The sequence below is a fragment of the Phasianus colchicus genome, chromosome 7, assembly GCF_987193195.1.
Source record: "Phasianus colchicus chromosome 7, bPhaCol1.hap1.1, whole genome shotgun sequence".
Classification (NCBI taxonomy): Eukaryota; Metazoa; Chordata; class Aves; order Galliformes; family Phasianidae; genus Phasianus; species Phasianus colchicus.
Window position 1 is genome coordinate 22044865 of NC_143442.1, and position 19642 is coordinate 22064506.

Consider the following 19642-nt stretch of genomic DNA (forward strand, 5'->3'; position numbering starts at 1 on the left):
CACATTATGTCACATCACAAGAGTAAATAACTCCTATACTGTCTAAAATTATCCCCCATCCACCACTCAAAAATTAAAAAGCATGATACTAACATGCAACATCCTTGCACATGACTGAGTTTGAAGCATCACTTGGTGGTCCAACTCCTGCTCTGTTTTCAGCACTGACACGGAATTCATATTCACTTCCTTCCTGGAGACCAGTTACTTTGCATCTAAGATCTGAAATTGGTTTCTTTGTTGCTCTGACCCATCTTAAGCCTTTCTTTTCTCTCCTCTCCACATAGTAACCTGTGATTTCACTTCCACCATCATCGACTGGCCTTTTCCAGGTAACTGTCGCAGTATTTTTAGTCACATTTGTTACTTCTGGTTTTCCAGGAGGACCAGGGGGACCTGACAGAGAAGAAAAAAGTACAAAGTTCAGACAAAAATCAAGTTCTCAGAGATTATTAAAAGCATACTTGAACTTCTTAGCTTGTTCAACTTACCAAATCTGTCCACCATCTTAACTGGTTCTGATTGTACTGGTTCACCCTTGCCATATTTATTTACCGCTGAGACACGGAAAACATACTCATTTCCTTGAATGAGTTTGCTAACAACATGCCTACAACTCTCAATATTTTCAGCCACTAATGTCCAGAGCAGTCGGCTAGTTTCTCTCTTTTCAAGAATATATGATTTGATTGGTGATCCACCATCTTCTGCAGGAGGTGACCATGTAAGAGTGGCTTTTTCTGCTGAAACATTGCTGATCTCAATAGGCCCTGGAGGTCCTGGAACATCTAAGACTTTCACATGTACACTCTCTTGCTTAGTGCCAAAAGGATTGGTTGCAGTGATTGTGTATTCTCCAGAATCCTTTCTGGCTGCGTATTTGATGGTTAGGGTAGAAGAAGTGGGTGTAGTTTCAATGTGCACAAGCTCTGAAGGTCTAAAATCTTTTCCAGCTTTTGACCATGCTGAAGTTGGAGGTGGTTTACCACGGATACTAATAGCAGATACAGTAATTGTGTCTCCTGCTTTCACTGTTAAACCTTCCTTCAAAGTAGGTTCGATAACAATTGTTGGTGCCTCTGTAAAAAAAACAAAAACAAAAACAATTCATATACAAAGAAGATAGTAAAACAACCAACAAAACAAAAAAGATTTGGCACTATATTAATTATTCAAATAGAATTCATTTTGATGCCATCTACGTACCATACTCATCCTTGCATATTATGGTTCCTGTGGATTCAGATGGAGGGCTGATAGCCCCAGCAGTGTTCTTAGCTCTAATTCTGAACTCGTATTTAGAACCTTCAGTAAGGTCAGTTACAGTGAATGCACAGTCTGGAACATTCACATGATTAGCTTTAGTCCAAGTCTTCGAAGGTAAATCACGTTTTTCAACAATATAGCCAGTTAATTTATGTCCACCATCATATTTTGGTTCTGTCCAAATAAGTGTTACTGAGTTCCTTGTTACATTGATAACTTCAGGTTTCCCAGGAGGATCTTAAAGAAAAAATGGTAAACCACGGTCAAACAACAGTGATTTCAACTTTCAGAATTTTCATTTTGTTCTCCTTATAAACTTACCAATGGGGTCAAGTGCCACAACAGGTTCAGATGGTGGACTTGGTTTACCTACTCCAGCTAGATTGATTGCCATTACTCTGAACTCATACTCCAGTCCTTCAGTTAATCCTGTCACTCTGAAATCTTTCATTCTGATTGGAATTGTGTTCGCTCTCTTCCACAAAAGACTATTTCTTTCTTTGAATTCGATATGATAACCTAGAAGATAAATGGTGAGATGAAAATGAGAGGTTTTCCAGAGATCTTCATTTACCACAGGTTTGCAAAACATCATACTGTTTGCATGGTAAGTCACATAGGAATTGCACAAAACAACACTGAAAACCAGATTAAGAAACAGATGTGGACATGCATTACAGATGTATCTAAGAGAAACAGTGAGATGCTTGTAATGCAAATTGTACAGCCCAAAGTGATGTAACATGCAGCCATGATAATTTTTTGGTGCTTTGGTTGTTTTGCCTCTCTGCATAATTACTTTCTTGGTTTGACACTTCCTGACTTCCTTCTTTTGAAATTAGGCCTTTTAGAAGATTCATCATACAGAAAGAATAGAAAGTAAAACAGTGAAATCAACCAATTATTTCCCCAAACCATTAAGAACTGGAATAGTAAGGAGGCTTTTGGGAATATACCTGTGATTGGTGAGCCTCCAGTTCTTCTGGGATCTGTCCAAGTTAAAGATACAGAATCGTGTCGAACATCAACAATATTGGGGGGTGGAGGAGCATCAGGCACATCTAAACAATATTAAAAGAGGCAGCATCATTAACAACAAATATCACCTCTAAAACCTTTTTATAACATTTTGAATATTATAATAATTACTTACCAAATGGATGTTTTGCAACAACAGGGTCAGATTTAAGACCTTCACCTACTCCATATTTATTTTCAGCCCTGATCCTGAATGTATATTCATTTCCTTCATGAAGCCGTGTAACTCTAAATGTAGTTTTCTGGACTGCAGAGGCACAAGTCACCCACTTATTGCTTATATTATCTCTTTTCTCTAGAACATAGTTAGTGATTTCTGAACCACCATTATCTTTCGGAGGACCCCATTTTAAGGTCATGGCATCAGCTGTGACTTCATCAAATTTCACTGGACCTGTTGGTATGCCAGGTTTGCCAACAACTTTCACAGAAATGGTGCCTTCCTTGCTGCCAACAACATTCTTCAGAGTGATTGTGTATTTTCCAGCATCTGCTTTCTGGCAGTCACGTACTACAAGTGTTGTGTTTACTGCCGTAGATTCAAAAGCAACTCTTCCACTCTCAGTAAGTACCTTGTCTTCATCTTTCTTCCAAGTTACAGTTGGGAAAGGCTTGCCTTTAATAGGGATTTTAAGATGGAAATTGCTACCCTCTTTAGCTACATAGCACAAATCAGGTAGATCTCTTAAATCAAGATCAGGTGCCACTGTAAAAAAAAAAAAAAAAAAGAAAAAAGAAAAAAAGAAAAAAAAAGAAAAATAAAGAAAAATAAAGAAAAATAAAGAAAAAAAAAAAAAGAAAAAAGGACAGTTATTAAACTAAGTATAAACTCTGAGATAAAATTCTTCAGAGAATCATAAAAAGGTCTGTGCCAGAAGGGACCTTAAAGAACATCTAAGTCCAACCCCCCTGTCAGGGACAGGGACATCTCCTACTAACTCAGGCTCCTCAAAGCCCTATCCAGCCTGGCCTTAAACATCTCCAGGAACGGGGCATGCACAGCTTCCCTGGGCCAGAGTTTCCCATTTTGCAGAGCCTCACCACCCTTATAGAAAAATTTTCTTCCTTTTAGAGGCATCTGATTTACATGTATATATAGCAACGATGCTAAGCATGAAATAAATGGGTTTTGGTGAGTGAATTAATTATCTTAAAAGTTGCTTCATACCAACATCATCTCTTGCCACAATTGTGAGCTCCCTTGGAGTTCCATATCCAGCATCATTTTGGGCTCTCACTCTGAACGTGTATTCTTGTCCTTCCTTTAGGTCTCTCATTGAATAATGAAGGTTCTTTGACCGCATCACTTCTTGCCACTTATCTTCACCAATGAGAACCTCCACAACATAGGCAAAAATACGGCTTCCACCATCACTCACAGGCTTTTTCCATACTAAATTGCAAGATGATTTTGTTACAGCTGAAGCTTTCAGATCCACAACTGGCCCAGGTGTTTCTAGAAGATGAAGAAAAGCATAGTTAGTGTCCTTTCAAGCTAAAAATAAAAATGAATTGAATACCAAAATAGGAGAAATTGATTGATTTTTCTTACCAGAAGCTTTAACAGCATCACGAGTTTCACAGGGGTCACCAATACCATATTCATTTTCAGCAAAAACCCTGAAGAAGTAGGATTTGCCTTCTTCTAAGTTAGTTATCCTGTAGCTTGTCTTTGGACATTCTGCTGTTACTGTAGACCATGACTTTCTTTCTGCATCACGTTTTTCAACAACATAATTTGTGATTGGACTGCCACCATCAATTAGTGGAGGTTCCCATGTTATGTAAGCAGAATCTTTAGATGCTTCCTTTACAACAAGGTTAACAGGAGGGCCAGGAGTATCTAGATAAGCACAAATCCCCCAGATTTAATTTAGTAAATGAAATGAAAAAAAAAAATCAGTTATAAATTGAACAATTATATTATTCTGGGGAAAACTCTGCCACTTACCAAGTACTTTTACAACAATGGTGTATGCCTTTTTACCACAACTATTCTCCAGACTGAGGACGTATTTTCCAGCATCATATTTGTTTACATTTTCACAGCGCAGGAAGGTATCAAAATCAGTTGATTTGATGTCTAATCCTTGTCTGTCTCTTAGGTTGGCACCCACTTTAGACCATGTAATCTTGGGAGGTGGTCGTCCTCTTACCGGCACATAAAGTCTCATTGTGACGCCAGCACGTAATACAAGTACTTTCCTTAGTTCTGCATCAAGTTCTCCTTCAGGAGGAACTGTTAAACAAAAATGAGGTAATTAAAACATAATCTTTATGACTATCACTGAAGTTTCTCTGACAAGAAGTACCGCTTTACAGGCATTCCACATTAACCAATTAATTTCTTTGTCCATGATGATATTAGTGAGTTTGTGTCCTGATTCTCATTTCAAGATCATTTATAGACTTTGCTTTCCTCCCCCTCCAACCCCCCCACCAATTTCACTTGCTTTTCTTCTGCTTTTTCCATCATTTACATTACTTATCTTATAAAAAGGACTCTAATTTCCTCTATAATTCAAAGGAGTTTGAAGCCTGTACTACTTCTCTTGAACCAAAGCAGTTCTGTGAAGGAATGATTTTCTACATATGGCAAAATGCATACAGAAGCCAGTACAACTCTTAGAAAATAAGTCTCACAGAATCACAGGAGTTGGAAGGGATCTCTGGAGACCATCAGATCCAATCCCCCTGCTAAAATAGGTTCCCTATAGTAGGTTACACAGGAAAGAGACTGGGTCGGATTTATGTATCTCCAGAGAAAGAGATCCACAACCTCTCTGGGCAGTCTGTTGCTGCACTGTCACCCTCCAAATAAAAGTTTTTCTTCACGTTCAGATGGAATTTCCTGCATTCCAGTTTACATTTACATAGTGTCACGCAAATTCTTAGGATAATAGTTTTGGCTTCAAATTATTTAGAAGACATGAAGACTACCTGAAAAGTTTGATTTATGATTAGAGAGAGAAAAAATAGGAAGTGGAAGAGTATCTAGCATACAAATGAAAAATGCAGACACCAGTAAGATTCTTCTCAGTTCCTAACTGTCCCATTTTTTTCCAAATTAGTCACTACATTTCTTTGAGAAATGACACACTGCAAACTTTTTTAAATGATGCATGACAAACCCTTCATTTAGAAGCCATCCCATGAATTAAAACAAAAGTGACATGGTAACATAAACATGGTAATATATTGTCAATGAACATACTTAAAATATCTTTTGCAGTGTGTTTATCAGGAACATCACTTGGATCACTGTATCCAATCTTATTGACAGCATATACGCGGAACTGGTACTCTGTATCTTCTATCAGCCCTGTTACCACAAAGTGTGTAGCCTGTAAGTTCTTGGGAAGATTGCATCTGACCCAGTTGTCTGTGTCAGCTCTTTTTGATTCTACTAGATAACCAATAATAGGGCTTCCGCCATCATACGCTGGTTTGCTCCATGACAGGCTTATTGAATTACGAGTAGTGTCAACCACCTTCGGGAAAGCAGGTGGGCCAGGAGGATCTGAGAATTAAAATAGCAGAAAGTTAATTATACCGAATGCTGTACAAAAGTATTTGGAAATACCATGGGAAATATCTGAGACTTTCAGCTTACATTGAGGATCACGAGCATACACTGCTTTGGATGGTGCACTAGGCTTGCCAGGTCCAGCCTTATTCAATGCTATCACCCGGAACTCGTATTCTGTTCCTTCTTGGAGTCCTGAAGCCTTAACAGTTCTTTCAATGACAGGCTTCCTGTTTACCTTTGTCCAGTTAAGAGCTTTAGTTTCACGCTTCTCAAGTATATAACCAGTTATTGGGGACCCTCCATCATTAGCTGGTGGCTTCCAGCTAACAGTCATGAAGTCTTTCGTTACATTACTGATTACCGGTGGATCACAAGGTCCAGGTACATCTGTAAAGATTTGAAAGTTATGTTGATATCCATAAGTGTATGCAAAAAAACAAAAAACAAAAAACAGTGACTTGCAAAGATAGCCTGCTAAGCACTTACCATATGGATTCTTAGCAACTGCTGGTTCAGTCATAATAGGGTCTCCAACACCATATTTGTTTTCAGCACATATACGGAACTGGTACTCATGCCCTTCTATTAGTTTCTCCACTGTGCAGCTTGTAATGGGTACAGTGGCGCTGACCTGGGCCCAGTTTGGTCTGCTTGTTTCACGTTTGTCAACAATGTAATTAGTAATTTCTGAACCTCCATCTTCTAGAGGAGGCTCCCAAGAAAGCATTGCATGATCTGCATACATATGCTTGATTTTTACAGAGGCTGGAGGACCAGGCTTATCTAGAAGAATCAACAACAGTACATTATACCGCTATCTCTTGCTATATAATTTAACCATAAAAGGATTTATTAACAGACGGTCTTTAGCTTACCAAGTACTTTAAGCCTAATAGTTGCTGACTTTGATCCACTTGCATTTTCAGCAGTAATAGTATAGTCTCCTGTTTGCTTCCTGTTAACACTGAACAGTTCAACAATAGCAAGATTTCTCTTAGTAGTTATCTTAACACCTTCTGATGGCTTTAAATGTTCTCCTTCTTTCTTCCAAGTGATGGTTGGCATGGGTTTTCCATATACATTTGCCTCCAGACGTACGTTAGTTCCAGCTTTTACTGTTAGCTGTGATTGCATAGACAGATCCAACTCTATTCTGGGAGGAACTGAAGGGAAAGAGCACAAAATTTAATCAGTCTAGTAAGAGGTAAGCATCCCATTCTTCTCATGAGTATTAATTGAATATGGATAGATTCTCAAAGTTCTCAAATGCTTTTGCATTTCTCACCATTTTCTGGGTGAATGGTCACTGGATCAGAAGGTTCTGAAGGTCGGCTAATATTAACTGCTGTCTTAGCAATTGCTCTAAATTGATATTGAGCATTTTCTTCCAGATCAGTAGCAGTGTACTCTTCCAGAGGTATCTGATGTGGAGTTGTATTGCACCGGACCCATTTGTCACCAGGCAATTTGCAAGCTTCAACAAAGTAGCCAACAAGCTTACTACCACCGTCATGCTTTGGTCTTGTCCATACCAGCGATGCAGTACTCTTAGTGACATCAATAACTTCAGGTTTTCCAGGAGGATCTAAGATGAGTAAGATCATGTTTTAGTCTGGTGTTTTGTTGCTGTTTTTTAATAGCTACTATATTAATAAAGAGATTTAATATATATATTAAATCTTTAATAGATCTGGATCCAGTCTACAGTACAACCATACTGTGCATTCACAGCAAACATGAAAACAAGTGCAAACTGAAGATTATGAAGAATTGCAGATACATTTGAAATGACCATGTTGCTACTCAGTGGTTTGTCTGGCTTACCGACTGGTGTCCTTGCTGCGACAATCTCAGTTGGTTTACTAGGTTTACTTGCTCCAGCTCTGTTCAGTGCATAAATTCTGAAAGTATACTCAAGACCTTCAATGAGCCCCACACAAGGGTACTCTGTGGAACGCACAGCTGTATCATTAGCTTTCACCCACAGTAAGCTGTTTCTTTCTTTGCGTTCAATGAGATAACCAGTGATTGGACTGCCTCCATCACTATCTGGTCTATCCCAGGCAACAAAAATGCAGTCCTTATTAACCTTGGTAATACGTGCATTCTTTGGTTCACTGGGTACATCTAGACAGAAATACAAGGATTGATATAAATCACATGTTTTCTTATTAGGAAGGAAAAAAAAACAAAAAACAAAAAAAAAGAGAAATGTTGCTGTGAAAATCTGACATACCAAATGGGAACCTTGCAATCATCTTGTCAGAATTAAGTGGCTCAGAAATCCCAAAACGATTTTCAGCACGAACACGGAACATGTATTCTTCTCCAGGAATCAGTTTTCCAATTCTGCAGCTTGTCTTTGTGACAGAAGCTAAAGCTGTTACCCAGTCTCCTCGGCTTACATCACATTTTTCAACTACATAGTTGGTAATGTTACTGCCACCATCTTCAAGAGGTATATGCCATGCAAGAGTGCAAGCATCAGCATCTATTTCAGAAATGTCAAACGGAGGCTGTGGTGGACCTGGCTTATCTGCACAAAGAAACACACTGAAAGTTATGAAGGAAAATGGAAAGCACTGGAACATACTGAAACTAGTTTTGTATAAAACTGGATTTTTAAAAATATAATTAAATGATACATACCCATGACTACCACTCTGATTTTTTGACTATCAGTACCAGAGCTGTTTTCTGCAGTAAGAGTGTAAAAACCAGAATCTTTTCTAGTCACATCCTTAATGATAAGAACAGAAGACTTTTCTGCTTTATGCACAGCAAGGCGACTGGATGTAATTACATCTTGATCTCCTTTCAGCCATTTACAGACTGGCTGAGGTTTCCCATATACATGAGCTTCAATTCTCAGCTTCTTCCCAGCTTTAATGTGAACATGATCAGGCATCAGGATCTTAGGTGGGACTGGAAAAAAACAGACAGTGATATATAAATTCAACTTCTATGACATATCAATTCACTTCTTATGCTTTCATGTGAAAGTTCTTTTCATCTCCCTCAAGTGGAATAACCAGTAGGAACAACTTGATAATTTTTAATTTCGGTCCACTTATGAACTAGAGATTTTGCAGTGTGCAATATTTATGCCAGTCTTACTTTAGCATTCTCATACAGATTATAAGAAAAAAAATTTTGAGTTTGAATTTCCTTCTTGCACACTTAATGAATCACATAACTCCTATGAAATTCATCATGGACAACCTATTGTACAGATGGGTTCCTACTTTCTACAAGACAGACATGAAGGAGAAGAAAAGAAAAACTGAAATTCTCACTGAATTTAATGTGTTTCCACAGTCTATCTTTTTACTACTTTTGAATCAGTCTTCAAACTAGAGCCCCTTCCCTAATTTTTGCACAAATTTTTGTCACCTTCCAAAAGAAGACTGTCCATACATTTAGTGTACTTTTCTTCCTGTCCCTGTCTAGTTTTCTCTGTTGATCCTGTACCTTTCTCCACATCGCAGATCAAGGAGGCTGTTCTTATTTGTCCCACACTCCTATGACTTCCTGTGCCTGAAGTATTCCACTAAGCTAGTATGTCCTCCATCCTTGTTTTAGCTTTACATTTCCAAGTTACTCTACAATACAAGCAACATTTTCTCTCCTATCTTATCTCAAAATAACAACCACTTCAAAGCCCACATATCTCACCCTACTGTTGACCTACTGTTCCCCTTTTCTCTTTCATTTTAAGTTAACTGGATGTATTTATTATCTCTCCCTAATTCCTGTCTTCTGGTTCCAACTGAAGCAATACACACCATATTGTTTAATGAGTCATGCTCATCTTTTTTGACCTGTGAAAATATCCAATACAGTTAATCATAATCCTCAAGATGACTTCATCAAGTAATTGACTTCTTAGGTCTCAAACTAAGAATAAGAATGCTTGCCTATTTTATTGCTAAGGAGAATACTGTAACAAGGGTAATATTTAATTAGGTACTTACTGAGTTGTTCTTTAATTTCAAATACTCCTTCAGCTTCTCTTGGAAAACTTACTCCAACAGCATTTCGAGCTGCCACTCTAAACTTGTACTTTTTTCCTTCTTTCAGACCGGCTACAACAATAGAGAGGTCTTTGACTACTGAATATTCTGTCCAACGATCTTCTGGTTGGTCATCTTCTTTGTAGCTAACAATATACCCATCAACTTTTGAGCCTCCATCACGCAGTGGTGGCAGCCAGCCTAAAGTAGCACTGTTCTTTGTAATTTCAGTAACTTCAAGTTTTCTTGGTGGATCGGGTTCACCTTTGGGAGTGGGGGGAAGAGAAGGAGAGGTAAAGGAAAAGAAACATTAAACAATGAATTACCAAGATTTTCTGAATTGTTCAATGCTATCTATGCTAACTCAACAGGTAAAATATAGAAAAGAGGAAACTTTTTGAAAGATTGTGAAAACACTGCATTCACATGTGTTATCTGAAAGTAACTGATGCAAATATTTATGACACTGAGTAGATAGTAGCATTATCCTGTTTAGAAATAACTGCTTTAGAAAAAATCCAAAATCTTACTTAATCATAGAAAACAATGAAATATGCATAAAAGCATACTTACTTAAGGGATCTGTTGCTAGGACTGGTTTTGGTATGTCACTTGGAACACCTGATCCATATTCATTTACTGCTGTTACTCTGAAGTAATATTCATTTCCAGGTACAAGGTTAGCTATTTGGAAACTAGTTTTCTTTAGTTCGGCAGTGACCGTTCCCCAAGTCTTCCTGTCAGCCTCACGTTTCTGCAGGATGTAATGAGTCACTGGACTACCGCCATCATTCTCTGGAGGTGCCCATGAGAGATGGCATGACATCTTGGTGACATCTGAAGCTCTGAAGTCTGACACAGGTCCAGGAGTATCTATAAAGAAATTTCAATTTATGCAAGTCTTTTGTTTTGAAAATTCTTCAAGTTACAAGTAAGGGTTGCTAACAGGATGTTACACAGTCAGAGACAGCATTAGCCAATATATTTATTTGTGCTCAAAAACTTCAGCATTAGTGGGCATAAAGATTTCTGTAATGGACATACAATATTATTAAAACAATGTCTACAAATAGTTCTCTGGTTACTTACCCAGAACTCTAACGTTCACAAACACAGCCTTTTCTCCAGCTACATTGACAAGTGTCAATGAATATTTGCCTGAGTCATCACGTGTTGAATCAGGGATGACACAGAAGGCCATAGTGTCAACCAGATCGACTTGTCCTTTTCTGATGACGTTATCGATACCCATTCTCCTCCAGGTGACTTTTGGTGCTGGGCGACCTCTAATAATGGCAAAAAGTCTGATAGGACATCCTGCTCTTACTGTGACTAACTTTCTCATGCTTGCATCCAATTCAATCTCAGGAGGTTCTGAAAGATAAATTTACAGAAATAAAATTCAAGTTTAGGACATGAAATAAGTTAAAAACAGAGCAAATGAAGATTGCATGCAAAAACTCACAGTGAAAATGGGAAAATTTACCAAGTATTTCTTTGGGAGACACAGCTTCTTTCAGTTCTGCTGGCCGTCCAAGGCCAACCTGATTTTGGGCAGAAACTCTGAACTCATATAATTGTTTCTCATCCAGACTAGTGGCTGTAAATTCTGTATGAATAACTTGAGCAGCAACATTGCATCGTTTCCACCCTGCTTCAGGATCAGCACCTTCCACTTTTGGTCTAATTTCTACAACATATCCAATAATTGGAGCACCACCATCATATACTGGTTTTCCCCAGCCAAGGGTTATTGAACTCTTTGTACTATCAACCACCCTCAAGTTGGTGGGAGGACCAGGTGGTTCTGAAAGGCAATAAAAATTACAGATAAGAATACAGTTATGCAATTTAATCATCTGTTAACACTAAAACAAAATAAGGTAGAATATAACAGTATTATACCTATTGGGTCTTTTGCTACTACTGGTCTTGACGGCAAGCTTGGTTCTCCAAGTCCAACTTCATTTTCAGCACTGACACGGAACTGATATTCATGACCAGGGATGAGATTAGTAACCTTCTTGCGTCTCTCAGGAATAGCAGTCTTAGTAACTGGAACCCATCTTAGTGATCGTTTTTCTTTCCTCTCTAAGATGTATCCTGTAATTGACTTGCCACCATCGTATTCTGGAGGATTCCAAACAACAGTCATCTCTTCTTTGCTTACTCTTGTTACCTCTGGGGGGTCAGGGCGTCCAGGTCTATCAAATTTAGTTTTTGCGATAATTGGGTGTGTTTCTGTTGGTGGACCAGTGCCCATTTTATTCTCTGCGCGAACTCTGAATATATATTCATTACCTTCAATGAGGCGTGTTACATTTGCATAGTTTGTTAGGACAGAAGAAGAGTATGTAGACCAAACCATACGCTTGCTTTCACATTTTTCTAGGATGTAGTTTTGTATTTCACAACCGCCATCATCCTCTGGAGGTTCCCAGGTAACAGTACATCTGTCACTTGAAATGTCAGTGACTTTCAAGTTTCTTACAGGACCTGGTTTATCCAAAACTATAACAGTAGCATATGCTACAAAACTACCAGCTGTGTTAGTTGCAGTAATCACATATTTCCCACCATCACTACGCCTTGATTTTGTGAGAACAAATTTTGATGTGTCAGATGTTGTTTCAATACTGACTCTTGGAGACCTTGTAAGATCCGTTGCATCTTTGTCTTTTGTCCATGCAACTTCAGGCTGTGGTTTTCCTCTGACTCCAGCCTCAATTCTAATTGTGTCACCAGCTTTCACTGTTAGTACCCCGCTTAACTTCAAGTCCAGAACTGGTTTCTGCAGATCCTCCTTCACAACAACTTCAGCAGTTTTTACCCAGTCGCTTTCACCTGCCTCATTCTTGGTTTGAACTCTGAATTGGTAAATCTTATTTTCAACACATTTATCAACCATGTAGTGTGTTTCCTTAATGCTGCCTTTGTGAACCCTTTCCCATTCATCTGAATCTTTCAGTTTTCTCTCCACATGATAACTTAAATTTGGGCTTCCACCATCATAATCTGGTCTTCTCCATTTCAGAAATACAAATGTTTTTCCTTTCTCTGCAATGTGAAGATTTTCTGGCTCTCCAGGCTTGTCAATAGGATTTATGGCAAGGATGGGAGTTTTGGTCTCAATGCAAGGACCTGGACCTATTTTGTTTTCTGCACAAACTCTAAAGAAGTATTCACGGTTCTCTACAAGATTTGCCTTTACTAACCGTTTAGTGACATCAGAGGACACAATTGACCATCCCCTCTGATTTGGTTGACGGTACTCTACAATATAATTTGTGATTTCTGAGCCACCATTATCCACTGGACTCTCCCAAGCAATCATACAAGAATCTTTTGTGACATAGCTTATTTTCAGGTTCTGACATGGTCCAGGTCTGTCAAGTACATTCACAATGGCAAAACCTTGAGCATGTCCACAGCTGTTCTTAGCTGCTATTATATACTTGCCATGATCAGATCTTTTGGCTTCTTTTACTTGCAGTCCAACATTAGGTAGATCATGGATTATTTCAATGCGTTTTTCCTGTACCAAAACTTTGCCATCCTTAGACCATGTTATTTCAGGATCTGGCCTACCTTTTACTTTGCCAGTAATATGGATTGTTTGGCCTACTCGGACAGTAATTAAGTCTCGACAAGTCACATCTAAGCTTACTTCTGGAGGAGAAAGAATATCCTTTGCAAGTACAGTTTCTGCCAGTTCTCTTGGCTCTCCCTCTCCTACAATGTTGACAGCTTTTATTCTGAATTTATATTCATTTCCTTCTATTAACCCAGGTACTCTAAAGGCACATTGTCTGATGAGATCATCTTTATTAATCCTGTTCCACTGCGTAGTTCCAGTTTTCTGGCATTCCACAATATATCCCAGAATTGGGCTGCCACCATCTTTGAGGGGTTTTGTCCAAACTAGATCAGCTGTTTCTCTGGTTTTATCTTTTAATTTTGGATTAATGGGTGGTCCAGGAGGAGTGATAGGACGTGACGCTTTTATTGGATCAGAGCTTGGAGATGGCTTGCTTAAGCCCACCATGTTTTCTGCGAAAACTCTGAATTCATATGTGTTGCCTTCAAAGAGACCAGTGACTCTGTATTTCATATCAAGTATTGGCGTCTTATTGACACGCACCCATTTACCAGATACTTCTCGACGCTCAAGTATATAACCAGTTATTGGAGTTCCACCATCTGACATTGGTAGGGTCCAGGACACTGTTGCAGCATTTTCTGTAATATCAAACACTATTGGTTTACCAGGTGGGGATGGTGGATCAAACATATGTTTAGCAACTGTGGGTTCTGAATCAAGAGGTGCACCAATGCCTATCTTATTTTCTGCCCGAACACGGAAAATATATTCACAGCCTTTCTGCAGTCGTGGAATCTTAATTTTTGTGTGACTCGTTCCAGAGCTAACTACTCCCCAAGTCTCTTTCTTTGACTGACGCTTCTCAACAATATAGTTTATTATAGGACTCCCACCATCGTCTTTAGGAGGGCGCCAAGAAATAACCATATGTTCTGGTGTTACTTCAAGAATATTAATAGGACCAGTCGGTGGGCCAGGAACATCCAAAACCGTAAGATGTAGAGCAACAGTTTTGTGGCCAGCTGCATTAGATACTGTGAGTAGATATTCTCCCGTATCTTTTCTTACACAGTCTTTGATGGTAAGTACAGTTGAATAATTGTCAGTCTCTATCTTGTGTCTGCCTTCCGTCTTAATTTCAGTGCCATCAGTAACCCATTTTGCAGTGGGAACTGGCACACCTCTCATAATTGCAGGAAGTCTCACTGTGGTACCAGCTTTAACAACAAGACCTTCAATTAACTTCACATCTAGTTCTACAGATGGAGGTACTGAAATTAGAAAAAAAAACAGAAATTGCATAATGGTTTTTGGAGAGTATAGTTAAAGGAGAGAAAGAATCAGTGAAACAATACAAAAAAGCTAAAAATTACCTAGTTTTTCTTGACATTCTATTGGTATCGTTGTATCTGGAAGGCTGAGACCCACAATATTTTGAGCTTTCACACGGAATTTGTATATTTTTCCTTTTTGGAGGCCTGTAACAACACAGTCTAGCATTGGGACCGTTTGGAACTTTGTCCACTCATCTGCACCATCTTCCTGATATTCTACCAAATATCCAGTTATCTCAGCACCACCATCACGATCTGGTCGATTCCAAACAAGGGAAACTTCAGTCTTGTCAACATCTACGTGATGCAGATTCTTCGGTGGCCCAGGAGGATCTTTTAAAATATAAAACCCAAAGCAGTTAATAGATGGCTGATCCATCTGATAGTACACTGTACAATGTTCACATTGGTTCCAACAGGACCATTTCAAAAATTACAGAGAACAATATAAACAAAACAAATCATAACTGAGTAACACTTACGCAGTGGATCCATGGCTTTAATTGGCTTGAGTGTTTCCACATATGGTCCTCTACCAAACAGATTCTCAGCTGCAACTCGGAAAAGATACTGAGTGCCTTCCATGAGATATTTAGCCATGTGACTGCGTTTCTTGGAGGTCGATGAGACAGATACCCACTGTGCAGAAGCTACATCTTTCCTTTCCACCACATAGTTGGTAATAACAGAGCCACCATCATCTTCTGGTTCTTTCCATGTCAGGTAGCAAGAATCACTTCTAACATCACTGACCTGCAGATTTCTAGGTGGACCAGGCTTATCTAACAACATTGAAAACAAATCCGTTATCTATTTGATAACCAAAGATTTTTTATTTTAATTTAGTAGATTTTAAGAGAAAATACATATTTCATGTGTCAGTCTTTTTTTTCTACTGTGTATTTTATCACAGAATCATAGAATGGCCTGGGTTGAAAGGGACCACAACGATCATCTAGTTTCAACCCCCTTGCTACGTGCAGAGTCTACAACCATTAGACCAGGCTGCCCAGAGCCACATCCAGCCTGGCCTTGAATGCCTCCAGGGATGGGGCATCCACAACCTCCTTAGTCAATCTGTTCCAGTGTGTCACCACCCTCTGTGTGGAAAAACTTCCTCCTAATATCTAACCTACACCTCCCCTTTCTCAGTTTAAAACCATTCCCCCTTGTCCTATCACTATCCACCCTTGTAAACAGCTGTTCCTCCTCCTGTTTATATGCTCCCTTGAAGTACTGGAAGGCCACAATGAGGTCTCCCTGGAGCCTTCTCTTCTCCAAGCTAAACAAGCCCAGTTCCCTCAACCTTTCCTTATATCTCAATTTTTTGATATTTTCCTGACATTCCTTCATTTCTTAATCTCCATTTAAAGAATAAAACTAGGCAGTAAAAAGTAACATAAAAAGATTACCTAAGACAAGAACTTTTACTGAAACAGTCTTTGAACCAGCTGGATTTTCAACTGTCAGGGAGTAAATTCCACCATCTTCATGGACAGTGTTACGAATTTCAAGCTTACTGCCAACACCTGTAACCTCAATATCAGCTTTGGGTGAGACTTCCTTATCTTCTTTCTTCCAAGAAACTTTTGGAAACGGAACACCTTTAATAACAGCACTAAGTCTCAGTGTATCTCCTGCTTTTACATGTTGTTCCCGGGCCATATTAGCATCAAGTATCAGCTCAGGAGGTTCTGAAATCAAAATAAGTTTTTTAGAAATTGAGAAAACAAGTCTCTTCCTAAGTAAACTCATCTGATTTTATTATACTCACCAAGTCTGTCCTTTACTTCTACTGGATCAGGAACATAGGCTGGTTCAGATTCACCTGCTGCATTGACTGCCATGACCCTGAACTTATAGGTCAAACCCTCAGTAAGTCCAGTGACTTTATATTTTGTCTCAGGACAAGAATCAGGTGTAAGATTGGCCTTTTTCCATTCTTCATCTCCAACCTTCTGATATTCAACAAGGTAGCCAATTATCTTTCCATTACCATCATGGCGTGGTGGTTGCCAAGTCAAGTCAACAGAATTCTTAGTTTTATCTACTGCTTCCGGATTAACAGGTGGACTTGGTTTTACTGTTACAAAGAAAAAAAGAAAAGGAAAAAAGGAAAATATTTGAAAGGATTTCTAAGTGAAAGTAAGACTACATTAAAACTTCAATGAAAAAAAGCAAATTTAATACTTTACCAATTGGATCTCTAGCAAAAATTGGCTTTGATGGTGGACTAGGATTACCAACACCAATTTCATTTTCTGCTGAAACACGGAATTCATACTGGCAGCCTTCGAGGAGGTCAGGTACTTTGAATTGAGTACTGGGGAAAATTGGGTCTTTGGTAACTCTGACCCATCTAGTAGCCATTGTTTCCTTCTTTTCCACAATATAGTTTGTTATTGGCTTGCCTCCATCATATGGTTTGTTCCAAACTACTACTGCAGAGTCTTTTGTAATATCCTTAATAACTGGTTGTTCAGGTGCATCAGGAACACCTGGGAAAAAACCCACAAGAGTTCATGAGGGCAACAGACAGAGTAAAGATTACAATATCAAAATAAGATAGCAAACAAACAACATACTGAAACGGTCCTTGGCTTTCATCTCATCAGAGATGAGAGGATCACTTATGCCGTAGAGATTTTCAGCATAAATTCGAATTTGATATTCTCTTCCTTCAAGCAGCTTAGGAATTTTGCACGTTGTCTTAACTGTAGCAGATGTAACTGGCATCCACAGGTCTCTGTGTGCATCCTTCTTCTCAATAATGTAGTTTGTAATTTCACTGCCTCCATCATCGAGTGGAGGTTTCCAGGAAACTATCATATGATCTTTATGAACTTCATCAAATATAACTGGACCCACTGGAGGTGATGGACGATCTGTTGAAGAAAAAAATAAATCATACCCATGTTCTTATAAGATCTTCAAACAATAACAGAGATTAAAGTAGTGTTAATATGGTAAATACATTACCGTATTATAAAATAGAAACCCAGTAACTTCTTTTAAATAAGGAGTCAAAATCTCAAAGTTATTCCTACCTTAATACTTGTCTGACTCACTGGACCTAATTTCTTAATGCTTATAAAGTATTTAGTGACTGACATTTTCTACAGTAGATTGATATTCTTGAAATGCTTGTGGAAATATATATTCATGCAGAATAAACTAAGGCAGAGTTAACTATGAACTCAATCAGTAAATAATACTTCAGTAAGAGTGTAATAAATCAGAATATTTTAACAAAGGACACAGTTTTTACATTTCATATAATTTAATGAATTTGAATTATAAAACATTAAAGGCAGTACTAATGTTCAGTAAAACCTACCAACAACAGTAACTTGACAAAACCCTTTTCTTGATCCTGTGCTGTTCTCTACAGTAACACAATATTTGCCTGAATCTTCACGGACAGATTTTAGTATCCCCAGACAAAGTGTCGTAGGAGTTGTCTTAATCTTTGTACGGCTATCTTCTTTCAAAACAATATCATCCCTCAGCCAAGTAATCTTTGGTGTAGGCTTTCCTGAGTAACGTCCAGTCAAGCTGAAAGCTTCACCAACCCGAACAATAAGTTTGTCTCTGAAGTCAAGGTCAAGCGTTGGAGGAGCTGAAAGATGAAATTAAAAAAATATGATTTCCACAAAATGTCAGCAATATTAGTAAGAAAAAGTAAGGAATCAGTAAGAATGACCATTATTTTCAAAAGAAATATGAAAAAGATACATACCGATTTCATCCTTGCACGTGATTGGTTTTGTGCAAAATGATGGCTTGCCTTGCCCCACAATATTGCAAGCACTCACACGATATTCATAGGTGTCACCCTCTTTCAAGCCTTCTACAGTGTATTTCCTATCAAGCATTTTCTCCTTAGTAACTCTGTGGAATTTTTCTTTTCCAATGAGACGACTCTCTAGAACATACATGGTGATATCCGAGCCTCCATTATATTTTGGAGGATTCCAAGTTAATGTAACAGAGTTCTTTGTAACTGCTTTAACCTCTAGGTCTTCAGGACGGTCAGGAACGGCTGTGAACAAACACAAAAATATGTTAAACTCATTTTCCTGCAGATTCACCTCATATGACAGTAACTTACACCACAAAATAAACTTACTTATTGGATCTCTAATGATAAGTTCTTTTGTCGTCTCTGTGAAAGGACCCATGCCAATAATATTCTCTGCTGCAATTCGGAAAAAGTACGCTTTCCCTTCAGTCAGTCCCTGAACAGTAGCATTCTGTCTTGTAACTGTATAGGTTACTGGAGTCCAGGCTCTATGGTCAGATTCACGTTTTTCAATTATGTAGTTGGTAATAGGAGAACCACCATCATCTTCTGGAGTAAACCATGTCAATTTACAAGAGTCACTTGTTAGGTTCTCAGTAAGGAATGGCATGCCGACTGGGCCTGGCACATCTGAAATCAAAGAAAAAAAATGGAGTATTGAAATATACACACTGAATGTTATGAAATTTAACTTGTTTACAAGGAATGAAATTACTTTTTACCTAGCACATCAACAATAATGGTCTTCTTCCGCTCACCACCTGCATTTTTAGCAAGAAGAGTGTATACACCCTGGTGGCTCCGTTTGCAATTCTTGATGACTAAAGAAGAACTAATAGCCGTTTCTTCAATTTTAGCTTCTTCTGGTAAAGCTCGATCATCTCTGCTCCAACTCACTGTTGGAGCTGGTTTTCCAGAGACATATGCTATGATCCGAATTACTCCTCCAGCATGAACAACAATTCTGTCCCTGACACTTGCATCCAAATTAATATCAGGAGCCACTGTGGGAGGTGAGCAAAATAAAAACATCAGTCTTTTTATTAAGTTCTCATTTTG

At 38.5% G+C, this 19642-nt stretch overlaps 1 protein-coding gene across 1 annotated transcript in view; it reads right to left on the bottom strand.

The window, feature by feature from the left end:
* The window catches only part of LOC116234048 (titin), a 240281-nt gene that overhangs the window by 45472 nt on the left and 175167 nt on the right, over nt 1–19642 (bottom strand). The window contains exons 190-221 of the mRNA XM_090144101.1: nt 19306–19587; nt 18911–19213; nt 18521–18823; nt 18119–18400; nt 17367–17666; nt 16977–17279; nt 16556–16864; nt 16194–16475; nt 15264–15563; nt 14821–15114; nt 11752–14718; nt 11333–11653; nt 10936–11220; nt 10420–10719; nt 9808–10110; nt 8483–8758; nt 8070–8369; nt 7658–7960; nt 7119–7418; nt 6709–6996; nt 6320–6616; nt 5918–6220; nt 5519–5824; nt 4256–4543; nt 3857–4147; nt 3473–3760; nt 2420–3010; nt 2223–2327; nt 1588–1785; nt 1207–1503; nt 492–1079; nt 94–396 (exon numbers count right to left, since the gene is read on the bottom strand). Of these exons, the coding sequence (XP_090000227.1) occupies nt 94–396; nt 492–1079; nt 1207–1503; nt 1588–1785; nt 2223–2327; nt 2420–3010; nt 3473–3760; nt 3857–4147; nt 4256–4543; nt 5519–5824; nt 5918–6220; nt 6320–6616; nt 6709–6996; nt 7119–7418; nt 7658–7960; nt 8070–8369; nt 8483–8758; nt 9808–10110; nt 10420–10719; nt 10936–11220; nt 11333–11653; nt 11752–14718; nt 14821–15114; nt 15264–15563; nt 16194–16475; nt 16556–16864; nt 16977–17279; nt 17367–17666; nt 18119–18400; nt 18521–18823; nt 18911–19213; nt 19306–19587 (12456 nt within the window). The remainder of the gene's footprint in view (nt 1–93; nt 397–491; nt 1080–1206; nt 1504–1587; nt 1786–2222; nt 2328–2419; nt 3011–3472; nt 3761–3856; nt 4148–4255; nt 4544–5518; nt 5825–5917; nt 6221–6319; nt 6617–6708; nt 6997–7118; nt 7419–7657; nt 7961–8069; nt 8370–8482; nt 8759–9807; nt 10111–10419; nt 10720–10935; nt 11221–11332; nt 11654–11751; nt 14719–14820; nt 15115–15263; nt 15564–16193; nt 16476–16555; nt 16865–16976; nt 17280–17366; nt 17667–18118; nt 18401–18520; nt 18824–18910; nt 19214–19305; nt 19588–19642) is intronic.